This window comes from Pecten maximus, chromosome 9 (assembly GCF_902652985.1).
Source record: "Pecten maximus chromosome 9, xPecMax1.1, whole genome shotgun sequence".
Lineage (NCBI taxonomy): Eukaryota > Metazoa > Mollusca > Bivalvia > Pectinida > Pectinidae > Pecten > Pecten maximus.
In genome coordinates this window covers 9,687,706-9,705,932 of record NC_047023.1, presented here as the reverse complement: position 1 = coordinate 9,705,932, position 18,227 = coordinate 9,687,706, and the positions used below count along the sequence as shown (strand labels likewise).

The window sequence follows — 18,227 nt, the reverse complement described above, 5'->3', positions numbered from 1 at the left end:
ATAGCCAGGGCTACATCACAGCTCATCGTTTTTACTTATCTCGACCAGTAAAGTGAGCGATTTTTACTTATCAACATCATTATATTATTAATGAATATTTTACAATATTAATTTCAATGAATTATTAATTAATATTTAATGCAATAATAATTAATTAATATTAATTTGATAATTATTGATATTTATTAATTTGATAATTTCTTATTTGTTTAAATAAGTATTGACAAATATCATGTGCATATAGGTAATTCTAAAATATTATAATGATATTTTGTTTACTAAATAGTTGTTTGTACACAACATTTAAAAACCCCGTCACAGTCTTCATGTTAGTAAATATCTATTTCTAACCTCGCGCCTTTGATCACGTGATGTTCTTGACCAATGGAAATACGTCAGGGGATAGCGCCACCTGCATTCATTTTCAAGCAGCGTGATTATTTGTAGCAGCAGTGTTTTATTCATCATTATTTTCTCCTATTGTTTACTTTCGTCGCAACAACTCCTATTGACTTTTGAACTTACGAGTGTTTTGCCTGGAGTTGTCGTCTCCTACGACAGTGAAGTACACACCAATAACGGTATTTACACGTGTGTTGTGTTTGTTTACATTTTATCGACGTGTGTCGAGGACATTTCCTTTAGTTTACATTGACGAATGTCATTCGTCATCGAGCTGTGTATTTCCTATATGGATCCTAACAGTCTTTATGCAACCACAATGTGTTTTCTTTGCTATCGGGATCTAACTTTGTGTGTGACTTATTCGTGCTAGTGGAAATCGTAAGACATCAGTTTGTAAACCTTCTCGGGTCATCTAACATGGCGGCCAAGCAGGTCAGGAACGCGTCACTACCAGCAGCTTGGTGCGCGATCCCAGGATTCCGTGCGGGATTCAAGATGGCAGCGCCCATGTCTTGTCGAACACTGTAGGGCATTGCATCGTCTTCTTTGGCGTTTACGGTTAATTTTGTAGGGGTAATTATCTGATTTAAGGAAAAATAATTAAGGAACTACACGTACAACATTATTAGTCTAGATTTCCATCTCGCGATATTACGACATGCAGTGTACTCGGAACTAACCGAACAACTTAACTAGTCGGAATTTCAATCTCCCGACGATTACGACATGCAGACTCCTCGGATAATCAACGAACAACTTTGATAACTACATACAGACGACTCGGAAACTCACCGAACTACATTATGCGTTTCCATCTCCCGATGATAGCGACATGCAGATAAAGTGGAAATCGTAGCATCAGCTTACTATGCTTCCAACTCAGTTGTCTTGGACTTTTCAGCGGTGAGATTACTCATCAATCTGTCTATTTTGACTTGTTGTACCTGACCAGACTTTGGTTACAGCGTGGATATCAGTTCCTCTGATATCAGAGGAGCATTCTCGATACTTGTTACTCTAGTAAACATTTATATCTTCGCGTTCACACCTTCTATCTGTATCTAGCGTTACTGTTTTCTATGTACTTGTCACAGATATTTCTAAATAATTGGTTTACGGCATAGCTGTCACACCTTTTATCTGTATCTAGCATTATTGTTTTCCTTGTACTTGTCACAGATTCTTGTTTATACATTGTGCGGAATATATTATGCAACTGTTAAGGAGAGCTTTGTCATAGATATATATAGAGATGATGTTTCTTCCTCACTTTATTTAGTCTGTTACTAGATTGTTATTATCATGTACTAGGTTTAATTAGTTATCAGTCAGATCAAGCCTCTTCTATTACGAGTCAAGTCACTCATCTCATGAGTAATCACAACTTAAAGTCTAGGATCTTCTCAGCAGCCATAAGAAGTGAAGTTTTTCCTTACAATAGCCACCAACCTATGCCATGTTTTATTTGTTTATTTTGTGGGTAATCAGGTCATGTCTTCAACCACAATCAAGTCACTCTTCTCTTGAGTTGTCATAACTCGAAGTCAAGGGTCTTCTCAGCTGTGTCTGCGAGTCAAGTTTCTTCTCACAAGTCACTGAGACTCAGAGCCAAGGGTCTTCTCAGTAGCACTTAGGAGTCAAGTTTGTCATGCCACCAGCTACTACTTCGCTGTGTTTTGATTCGTTAGTTTATGCAGTCATGTCATCGCTTCTCCAATCATGAGTCAAAACTCTTCTCATGAGTAATCTCATGAGTAATCACAACTCAAGAGTCAAGGGTCTTCTCAGCTGTGTCTGCGAGTCAAGTCTCTTCTCATGAGTCACTGCGACTCAAAGTATGTAGTCTTCTCAGTAGCACTTAGTCAAGAGTGTCCCGCACTAGCTACCTACTACTTCGCTGTGTTTTGATTCGTTAGCTTACGTAGTCAGGTCTTAGCTTCTCCAATCATGAGTCAAAACTCTTCTCATGAGTAATCACACTCAGAGTCAAAACTCTTCTCAGCTGTGTCTGCGAGTCAAGTCTCTTCTCACGAGTCACTGAGACTCAGAGCCAAGGGTCTTCTCAGTAGCACTTAGGAGTCAAGTTTGTCATGCCACCAGCTACTACTTCGCTGTGTTTTGATTCGTTAGTTTATGCAGTCATGTCATCGCTTCTCCAATCATGAGTCAAAACTCTTCTCATGAGTAATCACAACTCAAGAGTCAAGGGTCTTCTCAGCTGTGTCTGCGAGTCAAGTCTCTTCTCATGAGTCACTGCGACTCTGAGCCAAGGGTATTCTCAGTAGCACATAGGAGTCAAGTTTGTCACTACAGGGGTACTAGAGTCAAGTCGCTTCTCTATGGCTCAGTAGGGTCAAGCTTCTTCTCTAGTAGGACCTTTCAGTATGAATGATTTAGAGTCAAGTTGCTTCTCTGCTGTCAAGTAGAGTCAAGCTTCTTCTCTAAGTCAGGCATTTTAGAGTCAAGTTGCTTCTCTGCTGTCAAGTAGAGTCAAGCTTCTTCTCTAAGTCAAGCATTTTAGAGTCAAGTTGCTTCTCTGCTGTCAAGTAGAGTCAAGCTTCTTCTCTAAGTCAGGCATTTTAGAGTCAAGTTGCTTCTCTGCGGTTCAGTAGAGTCAAGCTCCTTCTATAAGTTTTGAGTACTCCATTTTCTTTCTTCACCGTGAAATACCTGGAGTCAAGTTGCTTCTCTGGAGTTCATCAGAGCCAAGTTTCTTCTCTGGGTGTTTCTCCAAATACTCAAGTCTTGTTAATTTAAGTTAGCTGTTTAAGCCCTGTACACCATTCAGTATCCTTATTGTATTTCTGCTGTTCAGTAGAGTCAAGCCCCTTCTTTAGTTTTGAGTACTCAATTTCTTTCTTCACTGTGAAATACCTGGAGTCAAGCTGCTTCTCTGGAGTCCGACAGAGTCAAGTCTCTTCTCTGGGTGTTTCTCGGAATACTCACATCTTGTTTATTTAAGTTAGCTGTATAAGCCCTGTACTACATTCAGTATCCTTATTGCATTAAGTACTTATAACTTTAATCGTATCTCCTTTTATGCATCGTAATCAGTTTGAGTGTTGGCAGGTTCATTATAACTACCTGTTCTGTGTATGTAAGTTCCTTAGTCTTGGCAACCAGTTTGTTGACTTTCTTAGGACATCTGCAACCCTTTCTTTGTCTATTATTAGTAGATATAGTTGACATACGGAGCTTGTTATCCTCTTACATCTTCAGGGTGCGTTCCCAGTACCTAATTATCATCCTTAACACTTTATCATTGGCACTGTTTCCTTAATTAGACCTCCATCAGAAGGATGTAGTTCTTGCATCTGTCTCATTCACAGACGCAGAATCTAGTGCTCCTTTAAATACTATCTCACTTTATAGTATTAGGTATGTTTTTCCTCTTTTTTTTCAGCTTTATTCCATACGTGATATAACCTTTCAATCATTTGAACTCTTGTCATTACTTGGTTTATCTGCAAGCTTTATACCAGTTACTGTGCCACTGACCACATTTAACTTCTTAATGTCTCATTTTAGAGCATATGATAATTATGTGTGTATATATGTAATATACGGTGCATTAATTTCTATAGGCAAATTTGTGCTTAGTTGTACTGATTATAATCAATAATTTTCTAGTTCATCATCGATTCACTTTATCTACACTCTTAAAAATATTACATTGTCATATCCTTCTTACACATAATTTCTTTCTTGGGGGCTCTCATTCGGTTACTTTATTGTAACCTCTTCGATTTGGCCTTTTAAATTCGGGGAATTTCTTGCCCCCAATTCATTATATCATATTTTGTGTATTTATTTCTTATGTAGATGATATGCTTGGGATCGCCCAAGCTCGGGGGTCGCCCCATCTGAAACAGTCTTAGCAGAACTGCCTGCTTTTTAGCTACCAACTGCTTACTCTGTGGCTTGAGGTCGCTCAAGCTAGGTTTCTCTCCTCTCTATTAGTCATAGCTAGCTAAGCTATGATCGCTCTAGCTTGGGGGTTGCATGCCCCTATAGTATAATTAGTATCTTAATTGTTTAGGTGTATCTTTTTAGTAGCGAGTAAAAATTTATTATGTAATATTGTTAGTTGTGTTGATGTTATTTAGTTGTAAGAATGAGCAGCCCCTAAGAATGCCAAAACCTTTAGGTAATATTTAATATGAGCCTGAACAAGTTATTGGTTCCATTCAATAAATTTTTGACTTTCATACTGTTTTGGTGTGTTGTGTATAAAATGATATTTTGTTTACTAAATAGTTGTTTGTACACAACATTTAAAAACCCCGTCACAGTCTTCATGTTAGTAAATATCTATTTCTAACCTCGCGCCTTTGATCACGTGATGTTCTTGACCAATGGAAATACGTCAGGGGATAGCGCCACCTGCATTCATTTTCAAGCAGCGTGATTATTTGTAGCAGCAGTGTTTTATTCATCATCCACCATCCGCCCCACCTCCACCTTTGATAATTTGCAGTTTTCTTTACTGTGGTTTGTGTATAATTGTTTATATTATATTATAATTACCTTTTAATATTTATATACTGTTGTTTTGTTTTGATTGCCTGTACTTTTCATGTGTATATGTTGTTTTTATTATATGTGTTTACTTATAATATTTATATTTATTACATGTCTTTTTTACTTGTTTCGGGCTCATTTGTTTAGGGGTAAGTAAGGCCTCATGGTGAGACAACACCTGGCAAGCTGGTCTGAGCATTGGATAAACCTACCTCCCTGATTCAGGTTGGGGCAGCCGGCTCGCAGCACCTTTTTTGTACATCTGTGTTGGTTAATTATAAGCTTTATTTTGTTACAATGCAAGCTGTCACATTTTTATTTTTATTTTGGGCTGCTCTTCTTAGTAAGGAATAGTTAGAGGATATCACTCACAGTAATGAATTTATCACGCCGTGATATTAGCACTTTTAAATTCGGGGAATTTCTTGCCCCCAATTCATTATATCATATTTTGTGTATTTATTTCTTATGTAGATGATATGCTTGGGATCGCCCAAGCTCGGGGGTCGCCCCATCTGAAACAGTCTTAGCAGAACTGCCTGCTTTTTAGCTACCAACTGCTTACTCTGTGGCTTGAGGTCGCTCAAGCTAGGTTTCTCTCCTCTCTATTAGTCATAGCTAGCTAAGCTATGATCGCTCTAGCTTGGGGGTTGCATGCCCCTATAGTATAATTAGTATCTTAATTGTTTAGGTGTATCTTTTTAGTAGCGAGTAAAAATTTATTATGTAATATTGTTAGTTGATGTTATTTAGTTGTAAGAATGAGCAGCCCCTGAGAATGCCAAAACCTTTAGGTAATATTTAATATGAGCCTGAACAAGTTATTGGTTCCATTCAATAAATTTTTGACTTTCATACTGTTTTGGTGTGTTGTGTATAAATTTTTGTGCAGTATTTATTCATTGAATATTAACCTTTGATTTTGATGAGAAATACTATACAATCTACAGGTACATTTAACACACACAGGTAAAATACAGGTGACTTGAGTAACTTCACCAGAACAGACTATAATTACTGTACAAACATACTCAGTAGGGTGTTATTTCAAAATGTAGGCGTTCAGGGAATCAGCCGGTGAGCTTATGCCATACCATTGCGTCCGTCGTCCGTCCGTCCGTCAACAATTGACTTCTTCATAACCAGTGATCAGAATTTGATGAAATTTTGTCAGAAGCATCCCTATGGGGTGTGGGGTCAAAAGGGGTGAATTGGTTTAAACAACTTCTTTTCTGAAACTAAGCAATGGATATCGCTCACATTTGTGTGGAAGCATCTGGGATTGCGCCAAAAGTCAATTTAATTTCATGGATTATTGCATTTTTTGGCATTAAAACCTCATGTACCCATATAAAATGACAATATGATATATTGACAGCAATACCAGGGACAAATATACTTAATCATCATTCTTGTTTCATATCTCATGAAATCGAGGTGAGCGATACAGGCCATCTGGGCCTCTTGTATTGGACATGTTTTCTTTATCCTTTTGCATTACATATTTTGTCATATATGTCACAAATGGTAAGTTCAAAAATGTACATTTGTAACCACATTTTCAGCAATTAACATAAACAGTGATTTAAAAAATTATGTTATTAAAATTCTATTTCTTTATATATAGCATTGAACTATACTTTCAGTTGTTATACAGTAAAACTCACTTGTGTCAAACACGGTTGAATCAAATACATCGGATGAGTCAAACGTTTCGTTCGGTCCCGATTTTTCCCCTTCTTTATCTTAGTAAATTAAGCACGGATGACTCGAACACTGTTGAATCGAATACTGCGGTTGTGTCGAATACATTTTGTGGTCATGCTGTCTCAGGTAAAATTTGCTAACCTCGCCTGATTGACCGAGTGTGACCGATCAGCCGTAACGGTGTTATCAGAGCCTATTTTTAGTTTCCGGCTGTCGGTTACACAACATCCCATTGTTTATACAGGTGCTCAGGTGAAGTAAAATGTTCAGGTATACATAACTAAGAATAAAATGTGCACGTTTTAGTCTACAAACCAATATAAGTTCTGTTTACTGTTTTGATGCCCACGGCCGCCGAAAAAAATAAGGAAAAAGTAAACGATAAATTACATATCTTCCATCGAAAAGTGCAAAGAAAAAATACCTGTCTGTCATTGATTTATTTATATATGCCTAAATTCTGAATACGACGATGCAATAGTAACAATGATATGCGGGATGTTTTTACTCTGTTCAAAAGATTGTGGCAATGCATGATTATGCAGCCGATAAACAGTTACCGCGGCCTTCACCTTTGATATAAAATCAGCACGCGTACGGTCGATCAATTTTCCCGGACTGTTTATTGTTTAATATTGTTAAATTGGAGAACAATATAAACGGATTTTAAGATAAATAATATGAGTACAATATATACATTTATATTCTTATAATGTATGTAACGTTTTCATAGAATATTATGCTGCCATTTACGACTCCCATGTGTAAATCGTGTGTCTATGTCGAAAGATGATTTTACGCATGAACTTTTTTGTTTTTATCTGTAACTGTGCACAATATTGTTTATTAGATAAAGGAATAATTGTTATCATGTACAATTAATTAATTTCTTTGTTATCATTTATTGCTTATTTTCGACTATGTAATCATGCAAGCACTTGTTCTGCATACAACCGATGATAGTTGGGTATTTTGTCTCCGTATACAAACACGGATAAGTCGAACCATTGGATAAGTCGAATATTTTGCTTGGTCCCGTCGACTTCGACTTATCCGAGTTTTACTGTAGTTCAATACATAATATTAACCATTTTGAATGTTTCAGTCTTGTAGAGTTTTTTTTTAACCAAAATTCAGCATTTACTTCAAATAAGTGCATGTATGATATCGTGTGTACCTGTTCACTGATTAGAACAGCCATTTTTAAGAGACGGTCTGTGGTATTCAACATAAGTCATATGATGATAATGTCAACAATTGCCATTCCTTGGCCGAACTTTGTGAGGTTTTAATCAGCAACTAGTTTTGGTAAGGTTATATAGTGAAAATACCATATACTGGTGAATATATGCAAGGTAATAATAATGAATTATTTTACTATATAATCAACAGTATTAACATGTATGCAATATTATTTTTTTTTATAGTTACAAGCCAGTTTTGAAGGTGGGTGGCAGAAAAGAGGAACTGGTTTCAACTATAACAGTAACACGGGTAATGTATAATATAATCATTTTAGACAAGTATGCATATAAAAAGGCAAGCAATTTTATCTGGCGTCGATCTGCCCTGGAAATTTTTTTTTTCTTTTAAATAACTAAGAGCCGTATGCTTAGGGTCACATGGCATTAATATCATGCTGAAATTGATTCATTCTCACTTAGCCAACATTTTGAAATTTACCTGTATTACCTGGCCATCATGTCAAATTTTACACCTGAGTGAGTTTCAGCTAAAGTCTGTTCTTACTTTTCATAAGATTTGTTAAAAGTATGTTAAATCAGAGACTTGTATATCACAGTCTCTGGTTAAATGAATGTGGGGTGATCTCGAGTTACTTGTGGGATATACAATATTCTTCTGAATGTAATCCAGTATGGCTAAAACATTTTATTAAGTTAAGACTTTATGACCAGTACTTTTAAGGATAATTATAATTTTGAAATTATTTAAGAAATAATTGACAATGATTCGTGTATTGTTGCAGGATATACAACGAGGATTCGGATATTTTGCAATTAAAATTGCAAAATATCCTAGTCCGAGTTGTATATCTTGCAACAATACACGAGTCAAAGTTGATTATTTATATTCTACCATGTACTGTTTAGTTCTGAGATTGACCTCTTTCTAATAGAAAAACAGCAAAGAAACCCCGGGAAAACCTTGTAATTTACTTCTTGAGTATTGCATTATTTGTTGATGAAATATACATTTCTTTACATGCACTACAGTACAACGATCAAGAGCATCTATAATATGGCATTGATTTTGAAAATTTGAAAAAAAAGGAAGAAAAAAAAGAAAACAGGGGAGCCTCTGTTGGATTCGAACTCGCGTCGTGATAAGATTTTAAAGAAAGACTAACACATTAGCCCACTCGGCTAGAGTTACCTTATATGAAATGTGTGAATATTAGATATATATAAAATTGTAACAGCCGTGACTCACGAGCGTGTATTATTGGAAAATAATACATGGTTTTAAACCAATCAAAACTGGCGTTGCATAGCAAACATGGTAGAATTAGATATTTTACCTGATAAAGATAGAGTAACTTTTTGTAAATTTCGCACTACTAATCATAAATTTATTGTTGAAACTGGCAGATGGCACTAGATTGAGTATAAGGAAAGGAAATGTCCACATTGTAATGGTCAACAAATTGGTGATGAATTTCATTATTTACTTGCATGTACAGCGTTATCTGCTCACAGAATTTTGTATATAGACAAATACTATTGGTCAAGACCAAATATTATTAAATTTAACAAATTAATGAATATGACTAATGTTAAAAAACTAATGAAAATGTATTTTTATCAGATTAATCAACAACATGATTTGTCCTTGATAATTAAGAATGAAAAAAATTTTGTCGTGAAACTGCCATGTATCAACTATGGACACTACTTTATAATTGTATATATTATATTGTAAATATGTTTTTCTTTATACATCATTTCAATACGTGAAAAGAGAATAAAATGAATTTGAATTTGAAAAAGAAAATATGAAAATGACAAGTTGAATATGACTTATAAAGATTTGAATGAATTTATGTAAGCTACTTATAATAAAGCTTAGATGTTGGTGGTAAATATTCTTAAAAAATACCCAATTTTATTTTATGAAACCTAGGTTCATCACTAGTTTCAAGTTTAAATTTGTGCTTTTGCTAATAAATGTATTAAGTACAATTGTCTTTAATCACATGCACTATAACTTAAATGTCAGATTTTGAAAAAAAAAAAAAAAAAAAAAAAAAAAAATCTATACCCTGCATACCAGTAATTATAGTATAGATGTTCGCTCTAACGTTAAATCAGAACAGAAGTTGTGAATACTCCAGGTTATATAAAGATAAAGGTCTGATATTTAATATTCAAAGAGAACACATATTTCTTAAAGTGTCTCATAAGCCAAATACGGCTGGACATCATGTACATTTTTATCAAGTTTTTTACCCATTGTACATTTGTAATATGATGTGTTACACTCAAATAAAATATTATTGTGATGTTGTATTGTATAAAATTATATCAAACTAGCAGTGGATGTGTTTCTTAATGAAGTTAAAAATTCTACATAATATGTCAGTCCTGAAACTACATGATTTAAATCATTCGATCACCCTCTGTTGTATGTTTTTCCAAAACTTCCTTTTTTGCCATGGCGAATCTCCTAAGAAGGAAACAAATGTTATAAAGACTTACTCCAAATCTTAACTTTTCATTACATGTTTAATAAGTGGTTGGTAAAGCCATGCCAATGTTTGGATGTTTAAAAACGTACTTGTATGCCATTTACAAACGTGTCTGTTATCCACTCTCTGTATATAAGTATGGTACGTACGCAGTCAGTAAGAATATCAATCAACACTCATACACCAGGTAGTACAAAGAAAGATTTTAAAGTTACTGCATTAAATCAAAATTAAACTATAATAGTCTATCTTACTTGCAAATGTGTATCAACTTTCCTAGTCTGGAATGTAGATGAAAATTCATATATTTTATATGTTTATTCAAAAACATGTATGTACATACAGTGTAGCCTGTTTAATTGAACATTGAAGTTATTTCATAGGAGAAATTTGAGGTTGAGTAGCTCAACTCTGTTTTATCCCTGTAAATGTCGGATTAATGTAAGAAAATGAAGTGTCCAAACTAATTCTAACTACCTTGGGCATGTTTCCGATAGGTTTTTAACGTCTTACTTGAACGATTTAAGTTGGATTTGAAGATTTGTTTTTAGAGTTATTTTTTTGCTGTTCATAACATGATCGTCTAGATGATATTTATTAAGGACATCAATTCTATTTTACATGTGCATGCTCTTTATAGACCGTATTTGTTCTTATGCATTTTATTGACTGATATATTTTTAATATCAATTTTCTGTCAATTCTGTAATGGGACCTTTTGGTCTGATGAAATTGAAATAAAAAGAAATAACTCAATTGAAATAGATCATGATGACTTCCTCATTAAAGTTTGAAGTTTTATGAAGCAGTCTATAGCCTTACCTGTAATTATCTCCTATTGTTCTACCTTTCTCACCTAGTCTCGCTTGGCCAACAAAATACCTTACCTGTATATCTCAAAATTCAGAATGTTGGCTAAGTGAGAAGACACCATAAAATTATTAAACCTAGTAAGTCTGTTCAAATGAATGACCTTGACCCACTTTCAAGGTCACTTGGGTAAAATTTGTTAAAAAATCTTATCAATGACCAAGAGGATGACCTATTGTCATTGCTTCGTCCATCGTCATGGGCCACACTTAAACTCTTCATATGTTAAACTTCTCAAGTTCCACCAGTGGGATTGAGCTGAAACTTCAAAGCCTCAAATGATCCTGAGATGGTCCTGACCAAGTGCTGTTATTTTTTGAGTCAGTCTGAAATCCAAGATGGCCACCACAGTCGCCATTTTGAAAAACACATTTTAAACTTGTTCTCCATAAAGTGTTGTTATTCTTCAGGCCGAAAAAAAACCCTTCACATTACAACATTATTGGGTGTTTTATAGTATGATGTACTTCATGTAATATGTATTCAGATGACAGTTAAGGCCCTTGGGCTTTTTCAAGGCTCGATTAATCTTGTTTAAATTTACAGTCGTGCTGTGGACCGACCCGAGTCAAATATGTTAAAACAAATTAAGGACAAGGTTAACATGGGGTATATATAACTTCATGATTCTGCTTTAGATTTAACAAACCTGATCTTAAATTTAATAGCCAAATATCTGGCTTTTTCATAACTGTTTTAGACTTCAGAGTTCTGATATATTTGGTTTTGATTTTAGGACATGCAGCTATGATCGGGAAGACCACAAGTAAAGTTATTGCCTACGACGTCAGAAGCAAATCCTGCAGAATTTGTGACATTCACAAAGACAAAAAAGAAACGGTTCCGAGTCATGTGTGCCCACGCAACTGGGAGGGGAGCAGCAAAGCCATGGAGCCAGATATGGCTGTGAGCATGGCTCACAGGTGAATATTTTGAATACCGTATTTATCTACAATGTAAAGCCCACCCCATACTTTGAGAAAGTTTTAGTGTTAATTTAGCCCCCAAGGCTAATTGCATGGAGCGGGAATGGGAGGTGTGTGTGCGTTTGTAAATCCGGTCAACTGAATGCACACACACGCTTACGCACCAACAACTGAATGCACTTGAGCAAGTGAATGCCGATTTTCCGGCATTCACTTGACTTTCATTTTTTTCCGGTCTAAAATGATGTTTTTTATCATATATGTGAAAATTATGACATGTTTCAGTTGGCAGGATTTTCATGTAATGTGTGTTGCAGTTGTGTAAAAATGTTTGCATCGCGCGGTTTTTCAACACACACACGTCAACCAATGCGCATGTTCGTTTTCAACCGGAAGCACGTACAGGAGGATGATGACTTTTCGGGTACAGAGTAAGTAACGATTTTATAAATACCAGTCGTTGTATATTGTATAAAATATTTGAGCTGTGTTACCAATTGAATATTCAAGATAACTAAGTTTGATTTTGATCGCGTACATCATTAGAATCTCATAATATTATCTAAATTAGGTAGATCCGCCATGTTTGTCTCAATCTCCTCTTGGCTTGGCTACAGTGTAGCTGTACTCAGGGCCTACTTTTATATCTATACAAAATATTTTAATGTGGGTCCTGTTGCCTAAATTAATTGACCTATCATATTGAAGATTGTGTCAGTATAATGAAATGTTGTGCGAGACAGGAATAGAAATTATTGAAGGAATAGATTCGGCGGATAGGCCTACCTGACTTTAAGAATATAATCTTATGACATTAATGATTACCATGTCATTTTTAAGGTGCGGGTCAAACACAGAACAAGCAAATGAAGAATATATATGCTTGTTCTCGCTAATAAGCGTTTCCAAATAATTATACGTTGAAAATGTTTGCCTTGCTATAATGTTCTTTTGTACTTGCGCGCTGAGCAAACTCACAACCAGTATAACCTAATGGTAAATAAAGCGAATAATATAGTTTGACTCATCATGAAGATCATCTGTTTTCTTAGACGAGTCAAAGTGTTGTTTAAATTGTTAGTTCGACCACAGGGGCATGTCTAGTCTTATAATAGAGAATAGCCAGCAATATCTATATATAAAGACTTGATATGTAAGTATTTCTGGCTATTTTTAATGTAAGACTAGACATGCCCCTTTGTCCAACCTAAAGATGACAGAACAAAATTTAGTACTGTTGACCCGCCATTTTGTAAGTGACAGTACGACTAATTAACCACCCGAATCGGAACGCAATGGACCGAAAAGACCACATATGATTTATTGTGTTTTTCTTCTTGCATAGTTTAAATTAAGAAAATTAAGGTTATTATTTCCCAAAACCTGTTATATTGATTAAAAAATTAATTATTTATAAATTATAAGGGGCAAAATATATAAAAATAAGTGTTGTATATTTTCCTTTTCGTTCCATCGCTCAGTGATTTAGATTAGGGTAATTAGGACGCCCGCGACCTACATAGTTAGCAATATGGCGTCGAGTCTAGTATGAACTTTTGACTAGCGTAAAGCCAGGGTCTATACGGACGGAATAAAACACCTAGATGGGACTAAATTGGTGTTCTGGGGTAAATAAATATCTCATTTATCCTTATATGTAAGGTAGGTGTTATGTCACACCCGATTTTATTGTATTTGCACCAAATTCTTAGCGACACCAAACGGTGACAGATAATTCCACGTTTTCATGATATAGTAGTGCGCTCTGGCCCTACACCAGACATGGTGACAGGGCCAGAGAAAATTCGGGCTATATATATGTCTCGTCGGACAGTGTGACCGACAGCATGACTACAGTTTTCTATCGGCGGTAAAATATTAGCATTTGATGTTACGAAGGGAATGTTTGCTCGGCCTAATTAACATCTTATAGTATAGTTAAAAACCCACTTAAACTGTGTACATCTTGGATTTTATCTCTGGTTGTACATGTAACTGTAAGTAGACCGATTTATCCTTCAGTTGTTTTTTTTTAAAGTTTACAAGCAGCTTTACTGATTACAAAGTATCAATAATCTTCCACAAACATTAAAGAAATAGGGAAAGAACTATGCTCAGCTATTGGACAGTTGACAGCAGATAAATACATGTTTTCTTGATTATATACCAGTATATAGAATAGGAATAACCAGATTAAGACATTTCATCTACAAATGTAGCTCTCTGACTATAAAGTCCAATACCCGGTATTAAATTTCTTGTTATATGACCTCAGAGCTTGACATTGGCCCTTTCGATTTATTTTGAGGTATTAAAAGTTTATGTCCACAAACTTAGCAAAAAGTCTTGAGAGATTATGTAATAGTTAATCTTTCTAAAATTGAATTGTAGCATGAAGAGATCGTGGACACGTTGCCAGTTGCCAGAGAATGGCTTCAAAGAAAAATGGATACTCCATGATTTCAGAAAGAAATTTATGCAGACAAAGGTAAAATAATTAGTTCTAATTAAAGGCACCTTTTATTATATACATTCAGTATGTACAAATACAATATCACCTGGTCTGGTCCGAAGGAACTAATTAACTTCAGAAGGAATAGATAATTAGATATCACCCATATTTGACTGTAGCATCCCTAGGTCATGGAGATTCAAAATGCTACAAATGTTTGGGTGGGGGCCAAAAGTGAGCAAATTTGGTTTATTAGCTCACCTGCCCGAAGGGCAAGTGAGCTTATGCCGTGGTGCAGCGTCCGTCGTCCGTCCGTCCGTCCGATATTGGGCCTGTAGCATGCTAGGGTGAAGGGCTACAAAGTTTGTTCAAATAAATGACCTTGACCTTCATTCAATGTCACATGGGTCAAATAGGCTATAATCTTCAAACAACTTCTTCTCAATAACCAAGAGGCCCGGGGACTTGATATTGGGCCTGTAGCATGCTGGTGTGAAGGGCTACAAAGTTTGTTCAAATAAATGACCTTGACCTTCATTCAAGGTCACATTGGTCAAATAGGCTATAATCTTCAAACGACTTCTTCTCAATAACAAAGAGGCCCAGGGACTTGATATTGGGCCTGTAGCATGCTGGGGTGAAAGGCTAAAAAGTTTGTTCAAATAAATGACTTTGACCTTCATTCAAGGTCACATGGGTCAAATAGGCTATAATCTTCAAACGACTTCTTCTCAATAACCAAGAGGCCCAGGGACTTGATATTAGGCCTGTAGCATGCTGGGGTGAAGGGCTACAAAGTTTGTTCAAATAAATGACCTTGACCTTCATTCAAGGTCACATGGGTCAAATAGGCTATAATCTTCAAACGACTTCTGTTCAATAACCAAGAGGCCCAGGGACTTGATATTGGGCCTGAAGCATGCTGGGGTGAAGGGCTACAAAGTTTGTTCAAATAAATGACCTTGACCTTCATTCAAGGTCACAAGGGTCAAATAGGCTATAATCTTCAAACGACTTCTTCTCAATAACCAAGAGGCCCAGGGACTTGATATTAAGCTTTTAGCATGCTGGGGTGAAGGGCTACCAAGTATGTTCAAATGAATGATCTTGACCTACATTCAAGGCCACAGGGGTGAAATCAGCTTAAATCTGTAAACAATAATTTTGCGATAGCCAAGAGCCTCCGAGACCTGATGTTGGGCCAATAGAATGCTGGAATGAAGGACTAGAAAATTTATTAATATGAATAAACCTAGCTTACTATGATATTTGAATAAAGAGGTAATCAGCATAGTATCTGTAGAAATGACGTCAATCAACTTAAAAGTTGCTATAGAGCCAGGTGAGCGATACAGGCCCATTGGGCCTCTTGTTGCTAAACAACTAATTCTCCGTAAATAAGCCCTTTATCATCTTTGAAAGTTGATAGGCTTATAACCAGGAAATGAAGTTGTGTGTCTAAAAAGAATTTTGATATAACTTTTTTTTAGCAGAAGTTGTTCTTTTTTTATTCATTTTGAGTGTTCAAATCTTGTCTTAAGATCTCCTACACTTTCACTTTGTAGTAAAAGTGAGATTTATAGTATGCCAGCTAGCTATATATATACAGTCACTTTTAATGTAATGCAAATCTTCTATATTAATTCAATAGAACACTATATGACATTTTATAGGTATATATTGTTCCGCCCTGTAGTATTCTTGTATCTTACTTGTCATCATAAACATTGTAGACTTTGTGGATTGAATACTGAAATCTGAAAATGGATTCTTACTTATAGGACCTTCTGTGTTCGATTGACAAGGGCATATTGGTTGTAGTGTAATTATAGCTCTATATTTTGTGTTCTGTCTGTGTGATGTGTTGTGATCATTCGTATGTATTAGAATCACTTCATTAATCATTTATTTCTTTAGCAATACATGTATATATATAACCAACTCAAATGGATATGTTTATCCAAATCAAGTTTCTTTTTATACCTAACAATATGTACAAAACCCTATATATATATACAAAGTAAGAAAATTTATTATTCTTTATAGGGCGAGGTGTAAAAACAATCAATAAAAGGCGACATGGCGACCTCTTTCTCCCTTACCATGGATCTATGATTTCAAAAGAAAAAGGGGACAGAAGGGAATAGCAAAGAAGCTCTGGATTTAGTCGGGTTTTTTTTTGACTGCTGGAAACAGTTCTGGTGAGTATTTCATCACACTGTATCCAATAGCTTGTTAAATGCCCATCTGTTAAATGCATATCCCTGTAATTTGAAAATTGTTTCAAAAAGCAAAATATTTACTTTGTAATTAATCCCTGTTATTTACACAATTTGGTGCATCTCAAGGGAAATACCTGTTAAAATTAAATCCACCTTTTTTTCTTTAAATGGCATTGTAACTTGAATGTTTAATCAGAAATGAAAAGGACCTGACTTACAGTCTTAGATTAATTACAGATTTGTGTTTCAATTTTCATTGACCAAGCACATATACATCTCTGATTGTGTATGTACATTTGTATTTATTTTACTTTTTTCTGAAGTGTGGATGCAACCGAAGAAAATGAATAATTGGGAGACTGGTAAACCTTGTCCTGGTGATGTATGGCAAACATTCCAAGCAAAACATGAAATGTGTTGATGGCCACCTATGTCACTTTTCAACAAGGTGAGTGTAAATTATCGTAATATATGATATCAGTATTATTACAGTAAAATCTTGTTAATTGTCTCAAACTCTGATAACTCGAAGACTTACACAAGTAATTTCAATTCTGACTGTAAACTAATACAGAATATACACGGTAACAGGACTGTACATCAATATAAAACATACTTGGTTACCTTGAATACTCTCACTCTCAAAGACTGGTTATATCTCAAATTTAAGTTTTTCATAACTTCGAGAAAAAGAGGTTCGGCTGAACTTAAAATCTGAATATTGTGCCATCACTGAAAGTTACTGTCTGCAGAACATGTCAGATATATATGCATAGTTGATCGTAATTTTACAAGAAGTCAACTGATTCTAGGGGAAGGTTACTGGGTTAAGGGTCAAGGTCACTAGATTGTCACAAGACATGCCCTTGCTAGCTTGTCAGTGTTCTAGTTTGATTTGTCCAGTTGACTTCTTCAAAATTAGTGTAAGTCATTTAGACAAGTTTACTTACATATACCTATATATTACCTATATTCATATAGGGAAAAGACATTGTTGAGTAAATATCTAATTACATAAAATCTGTATCTGGAAGCCAGTATGGGTAACTTAGAAGCCATCAGGGATGTTTCAATCTGTCTATTACTGACCAATAAAGTAGCCTTTTGTCTGTCATCATGTGTCATCCCTTTGTATGTAGCCTAATGTCAATCGGGTCTCAGAGGAGTTCAAAAATGGGAATTATTAGACAGAACTCGTAGTTAATTCCCTTTGTAATTATATTATTATTAGACATAAGCTTTGTGAACATGATAACTTATAAAAATCAACCAAGTTTGATGAAACTTTGTATGAGGCTTTATATCATGGTTCATGTACAGACCATGAAAAGTGCTTAAATTTCAGATCAGTGCTTGAAAAGCCCAGGTATTTTCATTAACTCTCAAAAGTCCTTGAAATGTTCTTGGATTTTCATATT

General features: G+C 35.2%; 1 protein-coding gene and 1 long non-coding RNA gene across 2 annotated transcripts in view; both read left to right on the top strand.

The window, feature by feature from the left end:
* Positions 1 to 822: 822 nt before the first annotated feature.
* LOC117334895 overlaps positions 823 to 18,227 on the top strand; it is a 30,886-nt gene continuing 13,481 nt past the window's right edge. Inside the window, exons 1-3 of the mRNA XM_033894737.1 lie at positions 823 to 837; positions 8,061 to 8,127; positions 11,946 to 12,132. Of these exons, the coding sequence (XP_033750628.1) occupies positions 823 to 837; positions 8,061 to 8,127; positions 11,946 to 12,132 (269 nt within the window). The remainder of the gene's footprint in view (positions 838 to 8,060; positions 8,128 to 11,945; positions 12,133 to 18,227) is intronic.
* On the top strand, positions 14,526 to 17,280 carry LOC117334536. The gene is made up of 3 exons (XR_004534192.1): positions 14,526 to 14,623; positions 16,634 to 16,788; positions 17,133 to 17,280. It is a non-coding gene; the product is annotated as an uncharacterized LOC117334536 (long non-coding RNA).